Consider the following 19969-nt stretch of genomic DNA (forward strand, 5'->3'; position numbering starts at 1 on the left):
AGGGCAGCCCTCTCCCAAGGCTTTGCTGTACCAGCTTGGCTGTAGCCCTGCTCTTAGTGGCCCTTACACCTCCTGGTCTCTGGCAGTGTGCCCTGCTGTAGCTGCACATCTCTGCTGAGGAGGGGATTATCCACCGGTGGAGAGGAGGGAGGAGGGCCAGTGCTGGGCACTCAGGGGAGCAGAGCTGCAGGGGGGGGCATCCAGGAGCTTGCACAGCCTGGGCACTGCGGGGTGCCCAGGCCAGCGCTGTCAGGGGTACCCAGAGCTGTGCAGCCACCACCCTGTGCCATGGGACAATGAAATCCCAGGCAGGAACTGTGCCTGGGGAGAGGAAAGCTACAGGGGGCAGCTTTTCAGCTGGGTAGCTTGATTTTGCCAAAGCTCTGCTTGGGCTCCTGAGCCTTTTGTTTGACACCTCCTGGCTAGAAAGGCAGGGTGGAGCTGAGGTGAGATGGGGACACCTCCAAAAAACTTCTCTCTAGACACCTGGGTGGGCATAATGCATGCAACAGGGGGCCTGAAAGCAGGCTGTGCAGGAGGAGGGAAGGAAGCCCAAAACTGCTGGCTGTTGGGCACCCACACCCTGCGCGGGCTCCAAGGGGACTCCATGCAGGCTGTGGCAGTGATGCTTCTGGAGCCCAGGCAGGCTTAACAGAGCTACATGAGGTTGGGTCAGTCTGTTAATCCTCTGCGGGCTATTTTTTCCTGAAAAGCCCTGAATTTGTGGGGACCTGACTTTGCCAACATAGAAATACACCATTTCCTTTTTACACTGCGGGATTGCTGTGCCTTTCTCATGGCACCCCAGGGACCTCCCTGTGCCTTTCTGTGCATCCCAGGGCCTCCCAGGACTGGCAGCAGGCAGCCAATGGCCTCTCCTTGGGCACTGCCAACCCTGAGGAGCAGCAGGGTCTCCCAATGGGCAGGGGAGGATCAGGCAACTTTGCGCATGCTGATTCCTGCCTGGGGGCTCCAAGCACCGACCTAGAAAGCATCTCTGCACCCACCTCTCCCATTGACATGGCCAGAAAAGCTCTTTCCCCTGGTCCCCCCACTGATGGGCCAGCAGGGCTGGGGAGAGGGTAGTTGGGCTGCAAGTAGAAAGAAAGGCTGGGTGAGAGGCCAAGCCCCTGCTGTGCCATGCCCCTTGCCACGTCCGATGCCCCAGTGCAGGGCTGAAGGCTGCACAGCCTCAGCACCGACTGTTGGTCTCTCCGAGATGAAGGAAGCTGCGGCACGGCCAGGAGCCAGCCCTCCGGTTCGCCAGGAGAAAGCCTGGTGCAGGAGACCAAGTGATGATCTCCGGTGGGCTGAGGTGAGCCTCAGGGTACAGCCCCACTGGTTAGGCCCAGCGGCACCAGGTCATGGCCTTTGGTTGTGGATGACACTAGCAAGGTGTAACTCCACAGGCCCAGGGGCCTTGCCACCCCCTCCCACCATCCACAGCATTCTATGGCAAGTAAATTAAAGGCATTACTTTAAAAAAGCAAGGCTGAGCAATCAAAGGCATTACTTTAAAAAAGCAATGCTGAGCAACTCGGCCCGCATTGCCCAGGAGCTACCCCCAGCAGTGCGTGTACCTCTCCACCAGCTATGTAGCTGCCTTTAATCTGCATCTGAAGCATCCCACCACCTGCCACATTGACACCACAGGTTGACTCCTATGGCATGGCTTACTTGAGGACAGTGCCCAGCCAGAGCTCTGTCACCTTCTGCAAACTGCAGAGAAACAGAATCACACCGCTGCTACAAGTCCTTGGGACAGGCAGGGCTGACTAAATACTTCTGCTCTGGGTGGGGAGTCACAGAGACAGGACAAAGCTTCATGGGGGAGGATTGCAACTGCAGAAGTTACAGCTTCCTCTCTCCTGTGAGAGAGGTGGCATCTTTGCCTTTGCTTTCTTTTTTCCTCTCTTAAGGGAAACAAAAGTCCTTCCAGTTGCTACATGTGGAAAAGGGGCATCTGCGCAGCAATGGTCCTGTGTTGCACCACCCTCAAGAAGCAGGCTGTGTGTGTAGGTGGGGCTGCAGCGTGGGATGTTCACAAGGGGAAACCCTGCTCAAACCTCTCCTCCCATTTCTCCCGAAGAGACCAGCTCCCTCTTTACCAACCAGGTACACTTGGAAATCTCAGAGCCTTTGCCATGCTCTGCGCCCAGTTGGGCCCAGGCCTAGCCTACAGTACACATGCACCCTCTCTTCATTGTACTGCAGCAGCTGTCCCAGATGTAGCAGTCACAAGGAGGTGAAGTTGGCAGAAAGCTTGCGCAGCCCTGGAGCTATCTTTTGGAGGCATTTTCTTCCCAATGGCTCGGGACTTAGTGAATGTGCTCTCCCTCAGAGACGGGTCATGTTAATGCCAAGCTGAGGGCACAGGTGGTGGGCGCAAGAGTTACACGGGAACTGCCAGTGAGGGTAAGTCAGGCTGTAGCCCTCATTCCTGCTGACGGTACACTGCTCTGCCTGCAGGGCCCACGCTCCTGCTGGACAGCTGACCTCAGGAAAGCCCAAACCTCTGGGATTATGTTTGCCTCTCAAGTTGCAAAGCATCTTCCTTGCAGAAGCAGAAGATATCAGGCTGATTCTTCTGCCTCCACCACTCCCAGATTGCCCCTTTCCCCTGCTGGTGCCTGCCTGCTGCTGTACTGATGCACCCAGCAACACCTGCAGCAGCTATAGGCAATGGTCACCATCTTCCTTTTGTTGAAGCTTGGCTTTCTGGTGACCAGTGTTTCTGTCTAACAGCTTAGGGTTTAGTTGGCTCCGTGCCCCCAGCAAATAACAAACCACCCAGAGAAGTCAGGAGTGTGGGCCTGCCCCTTGAACTAGACTGCCCTGGACATGACCAGGAGCTCTGCTGATGTCCAGGTAAGCAAGAAGACCCAGGAAGGCCATGGCCAAAGAGGTTCAAGCCCTGGCAGGATGTCCATTGTGAAGGGAACACTGGTTTCATGGTTGGGATGGTCTCTGTGCAGTCCAGGGTACTTTTGGGACGTCACCTCTGAGCTACTGTGGCTGCCCTGTCCTCACTGCAGCTCCCCTCAGCAGAGCCCAGCTCGCCCTAGGCTGCTACTGAGCAGGTGCGTAAGGCACAGAGGCTTGGCTGTGCTGTTGGCCTCTTTTGGGATCTTTCTTTTGGGGCTGGCAGCAACTTCGCATGCTAATTCCCAAAGGTACTTTATCTCTCCCATACTCCTGCCAGGCTCACTTGGCTGATGGGGATGCCATGGGTCTGTGGCCAGTGGGCTGGGTGCCCCATGGGGGTGCAGAGGTCTTTGGGAGCACCAAGACACCTTGCTGCCTCTTCCTCAGTGTCCTCCTGCAGCAGACGTGAGCTGTGCTTCAAAATGTCCTGCAGGCTGGGACCATGCAAGGGAGCAGTGGTTGGTTGGTGGGGTTTTGCGAACAGTCACGTCCCAAGCAGAAGAGGCGTGCGTTGAAAGTGGGTAAGGGGAAAGGCCCCTGAAAAGCTGAGGCTGGGTGACCAAGAATGGTAAGGATGCGATTTTTTCCCCAGGGGAGTATATCAGCTCCTGAGGTTTTGGGCAGGTCCCAGTTCATAAAGGAAGAGTTTCTCTGGGACTCAACTGAGTGCACGCTGCCCAGATGCCTGCGTGCAGCTGATGAGGCAGGGGTGGTACAAAGAAGGACATCTCCCTTTGCGAAAGGAAGCCATTTATTACAGAAAAGCAGAAAGCTGATACAATTGTACAAGAGTCACAGTGAAATAGCTTCTTTTTTTTTCTTTTTCTGGGCAAATACGACATTATCATATCACCATTTATTAAGCTTTTTAAAAGCTAGTATTAGAGTAAGCAGTAATAGGAACTATGTTACTAGACAAACATTGGCAAAGCTCTGGCAACAGTTGGCATCTGTGACAGAAAGAAAAGATGTAATTATGTGGTAGATTCTCAACAGGTTTTTGCACAATCAGAGTCTGAAGAACCATACTGCTTATGTCAAATTTGACACGACAGTAAGAATCGGGCTGTCAGCATGCACACTATATTGCAGCAGCTTGTTGACATCAGTACTTCAATAGTCCCAGTTAGAATGAGGAAATCTTGGTGACCCACTGCAGTTTCTAAACATCTTGAGTGGGTACAAATGTGAGCAGCTACCAAAAGAGAGGAGCACAAGGGAGAAGCCTCAGGTGAGGGACCTCAACAGGCTGGAGAAATGGGCCACCAGGAACATCATGAAGTTCAACAAGGAAAATTGCAAAGTCCTCCCCCTGGGGAGGAACAACCCCAGGCACCAGTATATGCTGGGGACTGACCGACTGGGAAGCAGCTCTGCAGAGAAGGCTGCTGAGGATACTGGTGGAGAACAAGTTGAACTTGAGCTAGCAATGTGCCCTTGCCGCAAAAAAGGACTACTGATGTCCTGGGGCGCATTAGGAGGACTGTTGCCAGCGGGTCGAGGGAGGTGATCCTTCCCCTCTGCTCAGTATTGGTGAGGCCACACCTGGAGCACTGTGCCTAGTTCTGGGCTCCCCAGCACGAGAGACACATGGACATACTGGAGAGGGTACAACAGACAGCCATGAAGATGATTAAGGGACTGGAGCATCTCTCCCATGAAGAAAGGCTGAGAGAGCTGGGACTGCTCAGCCTGGAGAAGGGGAGGCTCAGGCAGGACCTCATCAATGTGTATCAATAACCAAAGGGAGGGTGCAAAGAGGATGGAGACAGGCTCTTTCCAGTGGTTCCCAGTGCAGGACCAGAGGCAATGGGCACAATCTGAAACATGGTAGGTTCCCTCAGAGCATCAGAAAGCAGTTTTTTACTGTGAGGATGACAGAGTGCTGGCAGAGGCTGCCCAGGGAGGTTATGGAGTCTCCATCCATGGAGATATTCAAAAGCCATCTGGACATGGTCCTGGGCAGCCTAGGTGTCCCTGCTCGAGCAGGGAGTTGGATGACATGACCTCCAGAGGTCACTTCCAGCCTCAAGCTTACTGTGATCCTGCGCTGCCTCCTTCTCCAAGAAGCACATTCTTGCTACCCCCTCATGCCAGCACTCACACTTTGGTAGCTGCATGACAAGGTGAAGCTTACCTAAGCTAAAGACTAATTTGCCAAAAAAACCCCAAGTTTCCAACTGTTGCACACCTGAGCTTGCTTACGAGACGTTTCGGACTGTACTCCTGGGGACAGAACTGCCTCCATGGGCAGAAACCTGCATTTAAGATGATTCAATGTGTCCGCAAAAACACAGCCCCATTTGCAGCAGAGGTGAAGACAGTCACCACAACTCCCAAAAGCAAGCTGTGGTTCTACCTTTTTGGATGAGAAAAGAGATGATTTGGCTGAAAATTCACAAAAATCTCCCCACCATTGAAAAAAAGCAGTGTTTTGACCATTTGCACCAGCACCAGCAGGGATGTAAACAAGAATGGCCCCTGTTGTGTTTCCAACCAGTGGTTCCACTCTGGTAGTGCTGAAACAACTCAGAATATGCAATCAGCTTAAAGAGCAGAGGAATTGAAAGTACAAGTCTCCAAACTGTTCTATGATTTATCCAAGTAGTTTGTAATTGTTGACTTCCTTCTGCAATTGCCATTTTCAGCAATTTGTTCTCTCCAGGTGGTGATGTCCTTTAATTAAAATCAATTTTATGACATCCTACAGGTGTACACATGATGAAATATATATATATATGAAACTGCCTAATTTTTTTTTTTTTGGCATAGACTACAGAAAGGGCATAAAAAAAAATCTTAAGGCTGCCCTATAATATCACTGAACAAAAAATGAGCAAAGCATTCTAGTGTCCATAGGCCCAGGTAAGAGTAAACCATCATCTAAAGATGTCTCTCTTAAGAAGGTCTTTTCTCTGTGATACAGCAAATGGAGTTTGGTGTTGGTTCTGGACACCACACAGAGCAAAAGATTGAGAGATATCTCCTTTTGTGCAGGGACAGGGTGGATGCCAAACACAATTCTCCTTTCTAGGCCTGAGAAGCATCAGATGCTGTCAAGAACATCAATAAGATGTCAATGACATCTTCTAAAACGTTCTCTGCTAGCCCCAAGACGAACCTCACCCTGCATTTCCTTATTTGTCTTTTTAGCTCCAGTTCCAGTATCTGACTGAACACCCGGGCTGCATGCTGTGTACTGCACAGGATTGTGATATCTTTGATGGGATAGCCTTGCTGGATGTAGCTGTTGCACTGCCTGGTCACATACTCTGCCATTTCAAATGTTCCCATACTTTTTTTTATTATGTAGTCACCTGACAAAGAATGGGCATATTCAGCCTGTTTAAACAACTATTCCAGCACCTCATAGGGCATATCTGTGTTACGTTCTTGGAGGATTTCCTCCATGAGATTAAACATGACATTGTACATTTGCTTGGCATTACAGACCACTTTGGTCAACCATTCCTGAGGATATAGTTCTGAAAACTTAAGACCACAACCGTATGGGTGAGTAGACTGGAAGAAATCCAGGAAGACCCAGAAAATGCCACTTTTTTTCTTGACTAGCTCCTGGGCACATTGGTGCCAGTTTTCTTCAGGATGAAAATTCTGAGCTTCATCAACTACAATGTGTTTCACTTCTGGGAAGTCCCCATTTAAGAAGGCAACACGTGTCACAGACCGGCAGATGTCATTTCAAAAAAAAAAAAGAAACCAAAACTCCCCAAAACCATATGGTAAATAAAAAGAAGATGCAAGCAGACAAATCCATATTGACTGCCTCCATTTCTCAATGAGTTCTTGCTTGGAGGGCTATTGCTGCTCACTGTCTAAAAATGCAAATCTTCCTATTTATCTCAGCTGCAGCATGCTCTACCATTTTCCCAGTGGAAACATTTATTCCAGTGGATTGGCTGTGCGCAGGCATTGCTGCACAGCCTGCGCAGCCCCCACCAGCTGGCCTTGGCTCTACCCTAGGGGGAGGCTCGGGCCCACCCTTCCTCCATGGGGACCCCGTGGCAAGGCTCCCCAGGGGTGTCCCTCTGCCTTGCTCTCCCCAGCCCAGGGAAGGCAGTGTGGTGCCCGAGCTCCCGTGGGAAGGATGGGTACCCTTTTCTCCCCAGGATGAGCAGGGACTGGCAGCACTTCTGCCTGCCGGGGCCAGGACCTGCTGTTTGGGCACTGCTGGGCCTGAGCTGGGCTGCGACTCCCTGATGCAAGGTGCCTTGTCCAGCGTGGTGGCCTTGCTGACCTGTCCATGCTGACACAAGTGGAAACACAGCGAGAACAGGACTGGGGAACTGCTCTGCCTGAAATCCTCTACCAAAAGGGCAGCAGTTTCCGTTCTCCTTGCCTAGGTGGCCCAGGTCCAAGAGCCAGCTCCTAACACAGCTGCACAAGAGCTTGCATCAGGCCCAGCACAGGCAGTGTGGAGACAGAGAAAGGCAGGTGGGTAGTTTTGGTGTCAGCATCAGCTGTGATAGCCTGTGAAACTAAGGCCATCCTCTTTTGAAGGTCTAACACCATCCAGCAATCACTGAACACGAGATTCTCCCTGCAGTCAGTGAACGCTGGATCTGGGCCAGAGCTTGGCTCAATAATACTTCCAATATAAACACCTTTATTGGGATGATTATTGTGTGTTTGTGTCAGCCAAAGTTATATATTTGGCAAACAGATATAAAATCAGCATGGTTTGTGCTGTATGTACAGAAGATGGAATGAAAGAAAAAAGAGGAAATACACATTACTGCTTACCCCACAAACTTCTTCAAGGCTTGATTTTCACAAATGTAGAGTATCTCTTTTGTGGGACAGTGAAAAATGTTTCTTATTCTCTCAATGATCTTCAAAGCCACGATTGTTTTCCCTGTTCCAGGAAGACCAAGGACAAACTGCTCCTTGGCTTTGTGCAGGTTCTTGGAGAGCAGCTCATACTGTTTGAGAGTGAGAAGGTTGAAAATCTCACAGCCAAGATGGTCACTTAAGTAGGACTTAAAGCACAGCACAACAATCACAAGTGCATGCAGGAATGCGGGGGTGTCCCTGGAGGTGAGGATGTAATTCTCTGGGTACAAGCTGCCATAACCACATGGGTTTTTTTGGTTCTCTTGCTGGAAAATGTCATCCTCTGCAACTTCCATCTGGTTCTCTGTGCCATTCAGGTGCAGTATTTGGGGAATCACACACACTTTTGAAGCATTCTGCTTTAATGCATAAGCAGTTTCTCTTGAGTTTTCAGACTCAGCAGAAGAGGCGTCCTTGACTACGGTATACAATACTGGCTACACATTTTCAGCTACTAAGAGAGCATCACACACAACATCCTGTTTTCTCCACAATCCAATGTCAAGAGCCCAACTCCTTGAACATATCAGTACCCCCTTGTTAAGTGGATGGATTTGTTTTTTTCATTAAATCCTCTAATCCAGGATACTCTGAGAATAGGTCGGTGCAGATGGTTTCTGGCTTCCATTTGATTTCACTAGAACCCACTAGAAAAAAGAAAAAATGAGAAAAACAAAATACAGCAAATAATTTACTCAACACTCCAGTTACTGGAGGAATATATTATACCATGAGGTCATCAAAGTAAATGATTTAGTGTGAGTAAAAACTTCAGCATTCCCATGATACCTGGTGGTAAATCTGTAAGGATTTTTTAAATGAATAAAAGAGATATAAACTCCATGCTTCAGGCATGCCTGACTTTTAAATGGAATAAGAAAAAGTCTCTTTGGAGGGATCTGCCTCCTTTCTATCTCCCTTCTCATTATTTAGGTAAGTATTCCTCTGACCTCTGATATTGTGCCACAGTGAGAGACTGGTGGTGGAACCAGATGGAGCAGCCCACTTGCAGCATCTCCTACACTCCTGACTGGTTAAACACAATGCATAAAACAAGGAAAAAGGCACCTAGGAGCATCATCAGTCTCCTGATGTATAGATACACATTCCTATTAAACAGAGGGGAATACAAGAAGATACTTCTCATCCCAATGCTAAACTTGGTGCTCCTCCAAAATAACAAGTAACAGTGATTTTAAAAAATACTAACACAAATCATCTCTTAACTTTACAGGTTAAAATTACAGCTATGCACATTCATAACACACAGACAAACCTCAAGGGCAAGCATACATTTACACTGACTGTGTCACAGCCTTCCATTTAAAAAACACATTCTCATCAAGAAACAGTAAATGAATATCCTTGTACCAAAACACTATTAACCAATCAGGAAATCAATCATCTGAGAGTAATCCTGAAAACAGATGTGAAAAGATAGCAAAATTACAAAAATTAATCAGAAAAATTAGCAATTAATACATACATCCATAGGTCAGAATTTGGAAAAAAAAATAATCCACAGACTATGTTTAATGAGAAAGTATCTGTTTGCTAGTGATTGGAGCGGTTCTGATACTGCACAAGAACCTGGAATGCCAGGTCTCTCCCATGTGTCTCAGAGCTTGACCTAAAGCCATAGCCCTGCTCTGCAGGAACATTATAGGATTTACATTGCCCTTGGCTACTTCTATTCCCTTGTCTTTCAGGGCTTGGTATGTGGGAGTATCTGTTGCTCAGCAACCACCGCTGCTTTTATAGGTGAAGTGTTTCTGAAATAATCAGTCTTCACCTAAAAAATAAAAGCACAACAAGGTTCTCCACCCCTGCATGGTAAGAGCTAAGCTTTACTTCTTATGTGTCCCAGCCTGAAGTTCCCCTGTAGCAGTGAGTAGGGCAGCAGAATTAACTTATTGGGTGAGATAAATGTCTAAGCCGATCAGACACCTGACACCCAAATACTTGGTGCTTAGCCCTGCAGACCAGCAATACAGCACTGCTAGTACCAAGCCATAGGGAGTGTACTGAGTTTGCAAGGCCTCAGGTCTGGGGCTTGTCTGGTTGCTTTGTCTGAATTTTTGTTGACCTGTTTGGAGCTTTGTTTTTACTTGTTTGCCTGTAATAGCATTTTTTCTGATAACCAGGTGGCTGTGGATAACAACCATCAATTTATACAGGTATTCTGCACAGGATGAAATCCTTCTGCCTGTAACATGATGATGCAGAGTGCAGAAATACAGGTCTGGTAGGACAGCAGAGGTCTTGAGATGTGGGATACAGGATGCAGGGCTGAATTCAGGTGTTGGCCAGTGAGAGACAGAGCACAGGAGATCCCAAGGCCAGAAACAGCTCTCAGATGGTCAGATAAAGAAATGCAGCTCCAGAGCTGAGCAAAACTGGTTTTAAGGGTAACAGAGAACAAGCATCTAACTTCTGTGAAACACGCCATGTTTACTAAACTCCAATGAAGCAGTGAACTTGCAGACCAGTGAAGAAAGAACAAGGTGTAAAACTGCATTAGCAAACCTACAGCATGTGACCCCAAGTGGATCCAGAAGTAGGAGACAGAAACCATCAGCATCAACTACATACTCCTGATGAAAGAACTGGGGATGCTGACAACTCACCCTAACAACCCCTAGCAGACTGGAGCCATCAACAGCAGGATCCTGAGTGACGGTGGAAGGCTGAGTGTAATGCCAGGAACAGTGGTGGATACTAGGAAATGTGCAGGTAACTTTATTATTATTACTTTTTTCACAGTGGTATTCATTTATTGTCTTTTTCTTTCTTTATCTGTAATAACTAGACCTTCACTAATGATAATTCTTTGATTAGACTACTTAGATTTCAGCTATGCTAGAAATAAATTATTCTCTCTCTTTTTTGTCCATAACAAGACTTTTGAGCATAACAGAGGGAAGACAGTGCTCAAACCCCTGGGACACTAGGTATATTCTCAGCAGTTGTGTACATTAGGGATTATACTTGGTGACAAAAATGGGAGAAGAGATCAAAACACCTGAAAAATCAGAGAAATCAACATTCTTGGAGCAGCTGCATCTTTGAAATATCCTAACAGTTGTTTGCCTAAAAGCTTGTATTTATATCATGTTACCTTCCTAGAAGTTCTGTCAAATACAATCTTAAATTCAAAAAAATATCCAGAAAAAATGGCTTACCTGGGTAGAGGCATTCTCGGAGTTCAGATGCACACTGGAGACCAGCTTTTGAATAAACTGGCTTGATAAGAGGAGGACCATTTGCCAAGCTGAGCACATTCTCAAATTTATCAGCCAGATCTGAAAGATCTTGGAGGAAGAAAGAAGTATGTTATACCCATCAAAATCCTTCCATATGAACTTTTAAAACCCAGCACTAAAAAGTAAGTAAAATGATAAATTTAAAACCTCCCCTCTCAATCCTCCTCAAGAAAATGCTGCCTACGTAGTTAAGAATGGCAGTATTCTGTCAAATCAACAGGATCTTGATTTGCTATAGAAGAGGGAGGGCTCACAGCATAGATGGCTTTACAGTTCAAAGGTTAGATCTAGACCCCATGTGGGATGAGTTTGTTGGGACCCTGGTGCACAGGTGAAAGACACCTGATGTGCCAGTTCAGCACTCCAGCATGCTACAGGAACCACCTACGTGTACCACGAGCCACTTCAGTAGATGCACATCTCCAAAAGCCCTTGCTGTTGTTCCCTTCCTATCAACATCAAAATAAAGTTCCCCTCCTATCAACATCAGCCTCTCTGTCTTTTGTGTGACTGTGTCCTTTGAAGAGACCAGACATTCCAGCTCTAAGTGCAGACCAGGGCCACAGGAGAGGTTTCACACAAGGCCAGAGCCACCTGGCATGCCAGCGTTCCGCTGGTCCAGGAGGTCCCCTTCGACTAGTATATGCCTTGCTCATGCGGTCACTGCCATGGGTACACACTCGAGGGAAATCTGTGTTACAGGGAACCTGTAGGAAAGGAGGGTTAGTTTCACCTTAAGAGTGAAAAACTCTTATTCAAATCTGTGGTGAGAATAAACTCTCTAGGACTCTCTCAGACATGTCTCGTGGGGTGATGAAACAAAATGCAGGACATAGCTTTTTTAGGGGAAGGATTTCACAATGAAGAGGGACAACGTGCCTTAAAACAAGCAAAGCCTTGCACCCCTGCTCCTTTAAAACAGCCTTTAACAACGATGGAGCCACACCAGGTGTGCAAAGTGACGTTTCGGTAGATATCTGAAATGTGTGTGAGCCTTGGAAAGGGGAAGTGGTTAGCAGCCTGATGAATACTGAGCATTGCTTGCTGAGCTGCAGATTTGAAAGATTTTCCTCAACCTCAGGCTGATCTCTGAAGAGACGACTGACCAGGTTTTAGTAGCTATCCTAGTGTGGCTGACTTCATTACAGATGTTATTAGTACTTGATAAGGGGAAGGAGAGGAAAAGTTGCAGGTCAGTTTGACACCACCATTACAGCTAAAATGATTATTTTACTTTAGTGCTGGCATACAACTTGTGCCAGGATGCTGGATCTACGCAGATCAAACTCGGGCATGGAGGTTAAACGTTGCTAGTGCATCAAGTGCTGCAGATTTCACTCCATGGGGATCAGTACCAGTAAGGCCTTTTTTATTTTTCAAAATAAACCCCTTTTAGGCACCTAAAGGGGCCAGATTTCCACCAGGCCACCACTCCCTCCTAAGCATCTTAACAGACAAAGCCAGCTTCAAAAGTTTTCTGCAATTCTCATTAAGAGTAATAGAAGCTCCTGGGCGATTTTGAATGTTTCCACTTCATTTAGGGGCATATGGGATCCCTTGGAAGGCTTATTCTAGTTGGGAGTGCTTCAAAAAGTCCTCCTGAACCAGTTCAGAGAGTAATGATTCACAGAACAGTTCGCCGTTGGAGGCCAGTATGGCCAGACCATACCCCCAGTGCCTGTGACTGTGCCATGAGCCAAAGGCCCTCTTCTAGGTTTGGTGAGAGCACAGGGCAAAAGAAGTTGGTCTTTCCTCCTGAAAGTTTACTAACCAAAGCAGAAATGAAGTTGGTGCTAAGGTAAATGCAGATATTTACCTGGGTCTGCAGCTGTCATGAGCTCCGTCCATTTCCTGACGCTCAGTCTTTTGATCACGTCACCCGTCACCATCCAGGATTCAGGGTTATCATAGAAAACAGCTCAGCAAAATGGTTCAACTCACACAGCACATACATAGCCCTGCAAGCCTTCTGCTTTGTCATAAACGCTCAGGATGTAAGTCTTAAAATGCATGCCAGCCTGAGAGCCGCAGAAGTGATGGACGGGCATTGAGCCCATGGTATCAGCTACTGTTTTTTCTAAAGCTTTTTTCCCCACTTTACTATGGCTTCCAATGATTTTACTGCTGTCATTCACTCCAAAAAATAAATAACCACCCTGAGTGTTTGCAAAGGCAGAGACATAATTTGGAATGGTTTTTCAGATGTATTCCAAGATATTCTCTGTAGAGAAGTTCTCAAATTCAATATGTGTTGTCTCTGTGAAATCCAGGACCTCCCCAACAATCAGTTTGTCTCTCTTTAAAAACCTGGCAGTGGCATCTTGGATGTTGCGCTCCTCGGTGTTCAGAGGGGTCTCCTTTGCTCCCCCATCAAAATTCAGCAGAGCTTTCTCAGCGCTTGGCCCATTCTCATCATGGCGCTTGGCACAGCTTTCCTTCCTCCTCAGAAATCCAGCAGCATCACTTGAAGTCATAGGGACAACCGAAGTGAAAGACCTGCGGGACAAACCAGTGCTCAGGCTACAGATACGCGGCTTTGTGGCTGCACTTCTATGCTCTGGACCTCCACAGTTCCATGTTTTAACAAAAAGCAGCAAGTGACTCTGCTGCTGCATCCACGTGAAGTATTCGCAGGTCTCGGTGCTGTCCATGCACCCCCTGAGGCTCTGCTCAATGTCCAGACCAATGCCGTGCTCCTGAAAGCAGTAGTTCTTGTCTTCGCTCTCCATCCTCACTACTCCTCCTCCTGAATTCAGCAATGCACACACTGCTATAGAAAGCTCCTTTCGTTGCCTTTTCTGATTGTGAGAGGTCTTCTTTCTGGATCTCTCTCCTAAAACTATTTTCCCAATATCTACCACCACAACGGGATAGTTCGTTTTCAAGTTAATCAGCAGCTGCCCTTCTTGTCTGGCCATCCTGCTCCTGAAATGATAAATTATTAAAAACACCTCACGATTGATTATACACGGCAGTGTGACAAAGGAAACCATACGCCTTTGGCTTAGGCTTACACGCTAGATTTAATAAACTGGAAAATAAAAATCATTACTTGCAACACACAAGCAAATCAAAGACAGGCTATTGCAAAGACACCCACAGACGTCATGTTAAGTAAGCTAATTTATTGGGCTCTTTTGCATATCGGGCTCTAACAGTCACCCTGAAGCTACGTACAAGCCATACCCCAGATATCTCGGGCAGGCAGCCGCGGGCCGTTTACAGGAGCAGTTCCGACCGACCCCCCATCGCGGAGACGCCGCCGCCCTGGGTCCCCCCCGCCCGGGGCCGGCAGAGCCGAGGAGCCCGGCGAGACCCCGCGCTGCAGGCAGAGCGCTCCGGGGGGGGCTGGGACCGGCTGACCGCCCGCCGCCCGCAGGGCTGCAGAGCGGAGCATGCGCCCGCCCGGGAACTGCGCGGCCAGGCCGGGGAGTGCCCCGCTCGACAGGGCCGTCGCAAATGGCGGCGGGGCTATCCCCAGACTCCTCTGCCCACGCCGGGCTGGTCCCGCCGCCAGCAACCGGCCCCGGCAGCGGCCCCGCCGGGCTCGGGGCTCGGTGCCCGGTGCCGCGCTCCGCCTCCCCCCGCGCGTTCCCGGACAGCGCTGGGCACCGGCCGAGGGGACGGCGGGCCCGGGACGGTCGAGGCAGTGAGGTGTTGTGGAGAATGGGCCCGGGCCCGGGCCCGGGCCCGGGCTTGGCCCTGCGTTCCTGGCGGGGACGCGGGCGCCGGGCCGGGGGAGCCAGGGGAGGCGAGTCCCGGCGCCGCGCGGCTCTTCCCGCCGCTCCCGCCCGCTGCGAACCCCCCGCCAGCGGCCCGGCCCCGCCCCGCAGACACCGGGCGCTGTATTTCAAATAGTTTTAATTTTAAAAATATTCTATTCAGTGCTAAAATAACTTTCCACTTCCGCGCGCAGCCGCGCCTTCGGCTTCGCCAGGCTCGATCACAGACTCGGCGGGACATGCAGTGGCGGCGGGGGAGGCCGGGGGCTGGCGGCAGGAGAACGGGGCTGGAGGGGGCGGGGACTGCCTGGGAGGGGGAAGGAGATATGGGGGCACCCTGCCGCATCCTTCCCCGTCCCGGGGACGGGGGGGGGTACCTCGGCCGGGCGCAGGGGTTCTCCCGGCTCTCGGGGGGCCGGGGCAGCCGCGAGGGGAGCAGGCTGCAGACCCTGCCGGGATGGGGGTCTACCCCGCGGGGGCTTCGCCAGCACCCGGCGGCAGATCAGGGGCAGGCCGGCGGCACCTGCCCTCCACGGGGGGGGGGCGCTCCCGGCTCTCCGAACACCAATGGCTTGAACTAGCAGCTTATTGCACAGCGTCCCAGCGGATCCCTGCCGCGGCTGGGCAGGACTCGGCCTCTCCCCACCTCCCACCTCCTTGCCGGCGCTCTCAAGGGAAGGAGCGGACAGATCACTTCGCAGGTGGAAGGCGGCTCTCCCGGGAGGGCGGGCAGGCGGGCCCGAAGCAGGCAAACGGCCTCTGCCAGTGCCCCGGGGGCCAGGAAGAGCAGGGAGTCCCCGCAGACAACCCCCCCCCCCCGCGCAGGTAGACAGACGGCCCACCCGCCCGCCAGAGACCCCCATGCTACAGAACAGGTCAGCAGGGAGAGAGGGAGCCAATAAATAGAGGCAAAATTTGCAGGTTCTGGTGGCAGCCCCATCCGCCCCGGGGGAGCGCAGGCTACCTTGGCCGGGGCTGGCGGGAGGCTCCTGCCCCAGAGAGCAGGGCAGGGCAGGGCAGCTAGATGGCGAGTGGTGGGAGCGCCCGTCCCTGGGGAAGGGGTGGGCTGGAGGGAAGCACCCCGTCCTCCAGGGGAGGGCGGGCGGCTCTGCGAGGGGCTGGCGAAGGCGCTCTCCCTGGGGACGGGCAGGCTAGCTCTCCGAGGCCGTGTGGCACACAGAGTTCTGATCGGCACAAAATCTCTTCAGAGGCGGCGCACCAGAGTCCTCCTCCTCTTCAGTTACCTGCAAGAGCCGGAGGTAGAGGTCACAGGCAGTGACGGGAGCTCAGTGTGCCCACCAAGCCACGTGGACCTAGACAAGGCTATGTCACTGTGGGGACACCCCAGGCTTTCATCTGTGAGGAAGCCCCAGGGCACCAGGAGTGAGAATCCACTTCAGCCCTGGAGTTGACTAGAACTGCTGCTTTACTCCACCTCTACATCCTTTCTTCACACTTTTAACACCTGAACTGAACCAGGGGACAGCTCAGGAAGCCGGAAGGTTTGGGGAGCTCCTGGAGGGCACTTTGGGACTGCAGAGCAAGTCCATCTCTCCAGATGTTTCTGCTACAGGGGGCAGCAACGAGGGTGAAAGGGCCAAGCTGGCTCCATGCACGTTTAGTCATGGTTTCAATGCCCCTTCCCTTACCTGAGTCTCAAGGGGCACTGGCTCTTCCTTTGTGAGAGTGGGAGGCTCGTCTGCAACTTCTGAGGAAGGCAGGGAGGGCTCTGGGGAGAACACAAGGGTTAACAAAACTGCTCACCCGGGAGCACGGGGGTACCCAGCTCAGTGCTGAGCCAGGAGAAGAGACCTCCAGCGGAAGACAAGTCTCCGCTGCCCTGTCCACTTCCAGGAGTGCCTCAGTCACCCACCAAACAAGCAACGGCTCTGGCAGGGCCTTCCCCAGGCCCAGCCATCCACCTTCTCCCTTCCCAGCCCAGCACCCCAGCACCCACCTTCCAGTGTCTCCTGCCCCAGGGTGGGTGGCTGCGAGTCGTCCGTGCGGAAGTCAGACGTGTGGGCAGGACTCATGGACTCGCTCTGCTGGGGACTGGGGCTGGAGTTGGGGCTGCTGTCCACCTTGAGCTGGTAGACATCTGACAGGGAGCTCTGGTTGCTGTTCTCATCTGCAGAAACAGCACCTAGTGAAGAAGAGCACCTTGACCCAGGGGCACAGGCAGCCGAGGGCAGCACTGAGAGCCAGGGTCTTAGGGAGAAGGAAGAGCAGAGTCAGAGGCAGTCCAGGTAAAGGGGATTCACCGTCACTGATCAACTTAAGTGCTGCCAGGCATGGGACTCCCCGCCGGGACACAGCTGGCATCAGATACACCCCACAGGAGCAGGGGTGCTTCTGCCCAGGGAATGAGTCTGAGCAGACAGAGAGTGACCCTGGGCTATTCAGAAAGAATGAGCAGAACGCACAGGGGTAATACAAAGCGCTGTGCCACCAAATTGTATGTCTGCAGCTTGCGAGGGCCCCAGGCATTCAAGGGCAGGAGACCTCTTGCCTGTGTACCAGGCTTTTGTCCTCTTCCGTTTGCGGGGCAGCAATCTGACAGCAGCACCAACGCTCAGCACCTGCCTCTAGACAGGGAGGCAATCCCGGCACACATCTTTTCCCGGTAAAGTGGTCCCAAACTGCAGACCTGCAATGCTAACCTTCTCACCGCATCTACTGGAAGTGCCAACACAGTCCCCAATTTTCCTTGGCTGCACCAAGAGCTGAAAGGAGAGGCTGGGGACAGGCATATGCTCTGCTCCAGCAGCGAGCCCATGTGCTGCCTAAGCCTTGCTTGACTCCACAGAGCCCGGCCTGCCTGTGGCTGGCTGAGGTGCTCCGGGACCAAGAGCAAGGTCAAGGAGATCCTCTGCCCTTTCATCCTAAGGTCCATACAGATTACTGCTGGAAGCAGCAGGCTCAGCTGCAGGCAGCTACTGGCCTCTCCCCAGCAGGGACCACAAAGTGGGAATGGACCCCCCACTCCTCCAGTTCCCCATGAAGCTTGCTACAGGAGGATCCCAGAAACAGACAATTAAGATTCTTTCTGACAGCAAAAATGAACAGTTTCAGCAGGGACAGTCCAGAATTGGATCAGCACAACCCTGCACTGAAGAGGCATGCTGCTCTTCCCAATACACGCAGCATACATAAGCCAGCAACATCCCAGCTTCTATAAGGCCTTGAAGTCTTTCCCCAGCTTGAAGGGGGCTCAGCCAGACTCACCTTGGAACTCCAGGAGAAGAGAGGAGTTGGCAGAGGTGTCAGCTGGGAAGCCATTGGGTTCTCGGGCAGTGCTGCTACTTGATTTGGATTTCTCTTTCTTAAGAAGAAAAGGAAAAGCAGAAATACAAGGTTAGAGGAGCCCACCACTGGCAAGAGAATGCAGAGGTGCACAAACTGCTCCAGAGAAGCCACTCCCCTTTCTCTCTCCCAGCAGCCCAGAGGGGTGTGCTCATGCAGGCCTTTTCCCTTTCCTTATTGGGCACTTTTCTAACTGAGAGGCAAAACTTCAGCTGTGAAGGCCTTAGAATCAGGAGTAAAAGAGGAAATTGACCCCTGTCTAGGAGTACCACCAAATAAAAACAAGTCCTCCAGGGATTAAGGCAAAAAGGATCACAGGCAGCGAAAGGGGATCATCCAAGAGCGTGTGAGGTCAGGGTGCAAGGGAGAAAAACGGTACGGATCCACCAGCACGGCTGCATTGCTGCAGGGCAACAGCAGATGGAGGTCAGTGGGAGACGTTACAGTCCAGGCTGCACTGAAGCACAACCCCCGGGCAGAGGCCCGACCCCGCTGCAGAGGCCAGGGGAAGAAGCAGCAGGGAGCCCCAGGGCCTCTCCCCTGCAGAGCGACTGAGGCGAGCTGCTCAGCCGGGGCTGGGGGCGGCAGCTCCCGGCTCGGCTCCGGCCCCCCACTGCGGAGTAGCGGGCCGTAGCCGGGGCGGCCCTGAGGAGAAGGGCCCGGCCCCGCGCGGTACCCACCTCCTTGCTGTCCGCCACCGGCACCCACTTGAATATCCGCAGGGAAGTGTCGCCCACCGTCACCCACTTCTTCTCCCTGCGCGGACACAGCCGTTAACGGCGCCGGGCCTCTCTTCCCCCCCCCCCCCCCACACAACCCCACCCCCCCCCCCCCCCCCCCCCCCCCCCCCCAAGGAGCCGAGGCCGGGAGAAGCCGGGCCCGGGGCTACCCTGGCAACAAGCCCCGCCCGCAAGGCTCCGATTGGCCCGGGGTAACGCCAATCCAAAGCACCGCTGCAGCCCGCCCCTTCACCCTGCCATCCTCGCCGTGATTGGTCGGGCTGCCCGCCGATCACCGGCGCTTCCGGTCCCCTCCGCACCGCCAAGCAGACGGAGTGAGCTAATTGGCTGCTGCCTCGCTATCTCCGCCCACTACCCGACGCAGCACGCTGATTGGATACTCGCCACCGGAGCACCTCCACCGGCACCCGTGTGGTGCGGTGATTGGCTGTACGCCGGGCAGGCCCCACCCCCCCCCGCAGCCCCGCCTCTCACCATCTGCGGACACGCTCGATGGCCGCCATCACTTTTTTGATGTCATCCTTGGCGCGGCTGCGGGTCTCGGCGCGCACCGAGCGGCCCGACATGGCGCCCGCAGCCCCGGCAGCCGCGGCTCCGCAGCACCCGCCGCCTCTCTCCGCGCATGCGCGCGCCCCGCCCCGCCCCCGCCCTGCGCGTCCTGCGTCACCGCGCTCGCCACGCCCGGAGGAAGGACGCGGGGGGGGGGGGGGGGAGACAGAGAGTGACGGCACGTACTGCGCCTGCGCCGCTCGCCCCGCCCTCCTGCGGGTAAGGAAGTGGTGCAGAGCCGGCACCGCCATCTTATGTTGGGTCAAGTCCCGCCCAGCGCTGAGCACGACCCGGAGGTCTCTAGTCCGCGTCGTGCTCATGGCGGTCGTACATGACCTGAACTCCCCGACCCGGGCGGAAAGAGCCCTGCAAGCAGCAGCATTAAAGCGCTGCCTGCTTCCATGCACCAGAAAGCCCACCGTTTAGCATCGCAGATTGAGCTGGGGCAGCTCGTCTGCAAAAAAACCCAAACAAACCACACACCAAAACCCCCTTTTCTAAGCCCAGAAAAGCACACTGGCCCCATCTGAGCAATCACTCCCACGGGATAGCGATGAGACAGCAGGCGGGGACAAGCCCTTGGAAGAGAACGACACAACAGCATTACCCCTCC

At 52.4% G+C, this 19969-nt stretch overlaps 1 protein-coding gene and 1 pseudogene across 2 annotated transcripts; both read right to left on the bottom strand.

Annotated features, from left to right (window-relative positions):
- Nucleotides 1-5493: 5493 nt before the first annotated feature.
- LOC115347386 lies at nt 5494-14305 on the bottom strand (annotated as a pseudogene).
- Nucleotides 14306-14886: 581 nt separating this feature from the next.
- Nucleotides 14887-19453, bottom strand: BCL7B (BAF chromatin remodeling complex subunit BCL7B). Of its 2 annotated transcripts, none has more exons than XM_030028755.2 (6): nt 19282-19453; nt 18748-18823; nt 17990-18086; nt 16722-16892; nt 16414-16493; nt 14887-16008 (listed from the first exon to the last, which is right to left on the bottom strand). In XM_030028755.2, the coding sequence occupies exons 1-6, from the start codon at nt 19371-19373 to the stop codon at nt 15916-15918; spliced, it is 609 nt and encodes a 202-aa protein (XP_029884615.1). In that variant the 5' UTR covers nt 19374-19453; the 3' UTR covers nt 14887-15915. The 2 variants fall into 2 exon arrangements, with proteins under 2 accessions (XP_029884615.1, XP_029884614.1); XM_030028754.2 differs by having other exon boundaries at nt 16722-16907.
- Between the last annotated feature and the right edge of the window lie 516 nt (nt 19454-19969).

Source organism: Aquila chrysaetos, chromosome 10 (assembly GCF_900496995.4).
Source record: "Aquila chrysaetos chrysaetos chromosome 10, bAquChr1.4, whole genome shotgun sequence".
NCBI classification, from domain to species: Eukaryota; Metazoa; Chordata; class Aves; order Accipitriformes; family Accipitridae; genus Aquila; species Aquila chrysaetos.

Excerpts from the sequence above, each read along its gene's own strand:
- BCL7B (XM_030028754.2), bottom strand. The coding sequence starts at position 19,373 with ATGTCGGGCCGCTCGGTGCGCGCCGAGACCCGCAGCCGCGCCAAGGAT. Across the intron at positions 18,087-18,747 it reads CGGTGGCGGACAGCAAGGAG|AAAGAGAAATCCAAATCAAG; the intron begins GTGGGTACCGCG and ends TTTCTTCTTAAG. Across the intron at positions 16,009-16,413 it reads CAGTGCCCCTTGAGACTCAG|GTAACTGAAGAGGAGGAGGA; the intron begins GTAAGGGAAGGG and ends CGGCTCTTGCAG.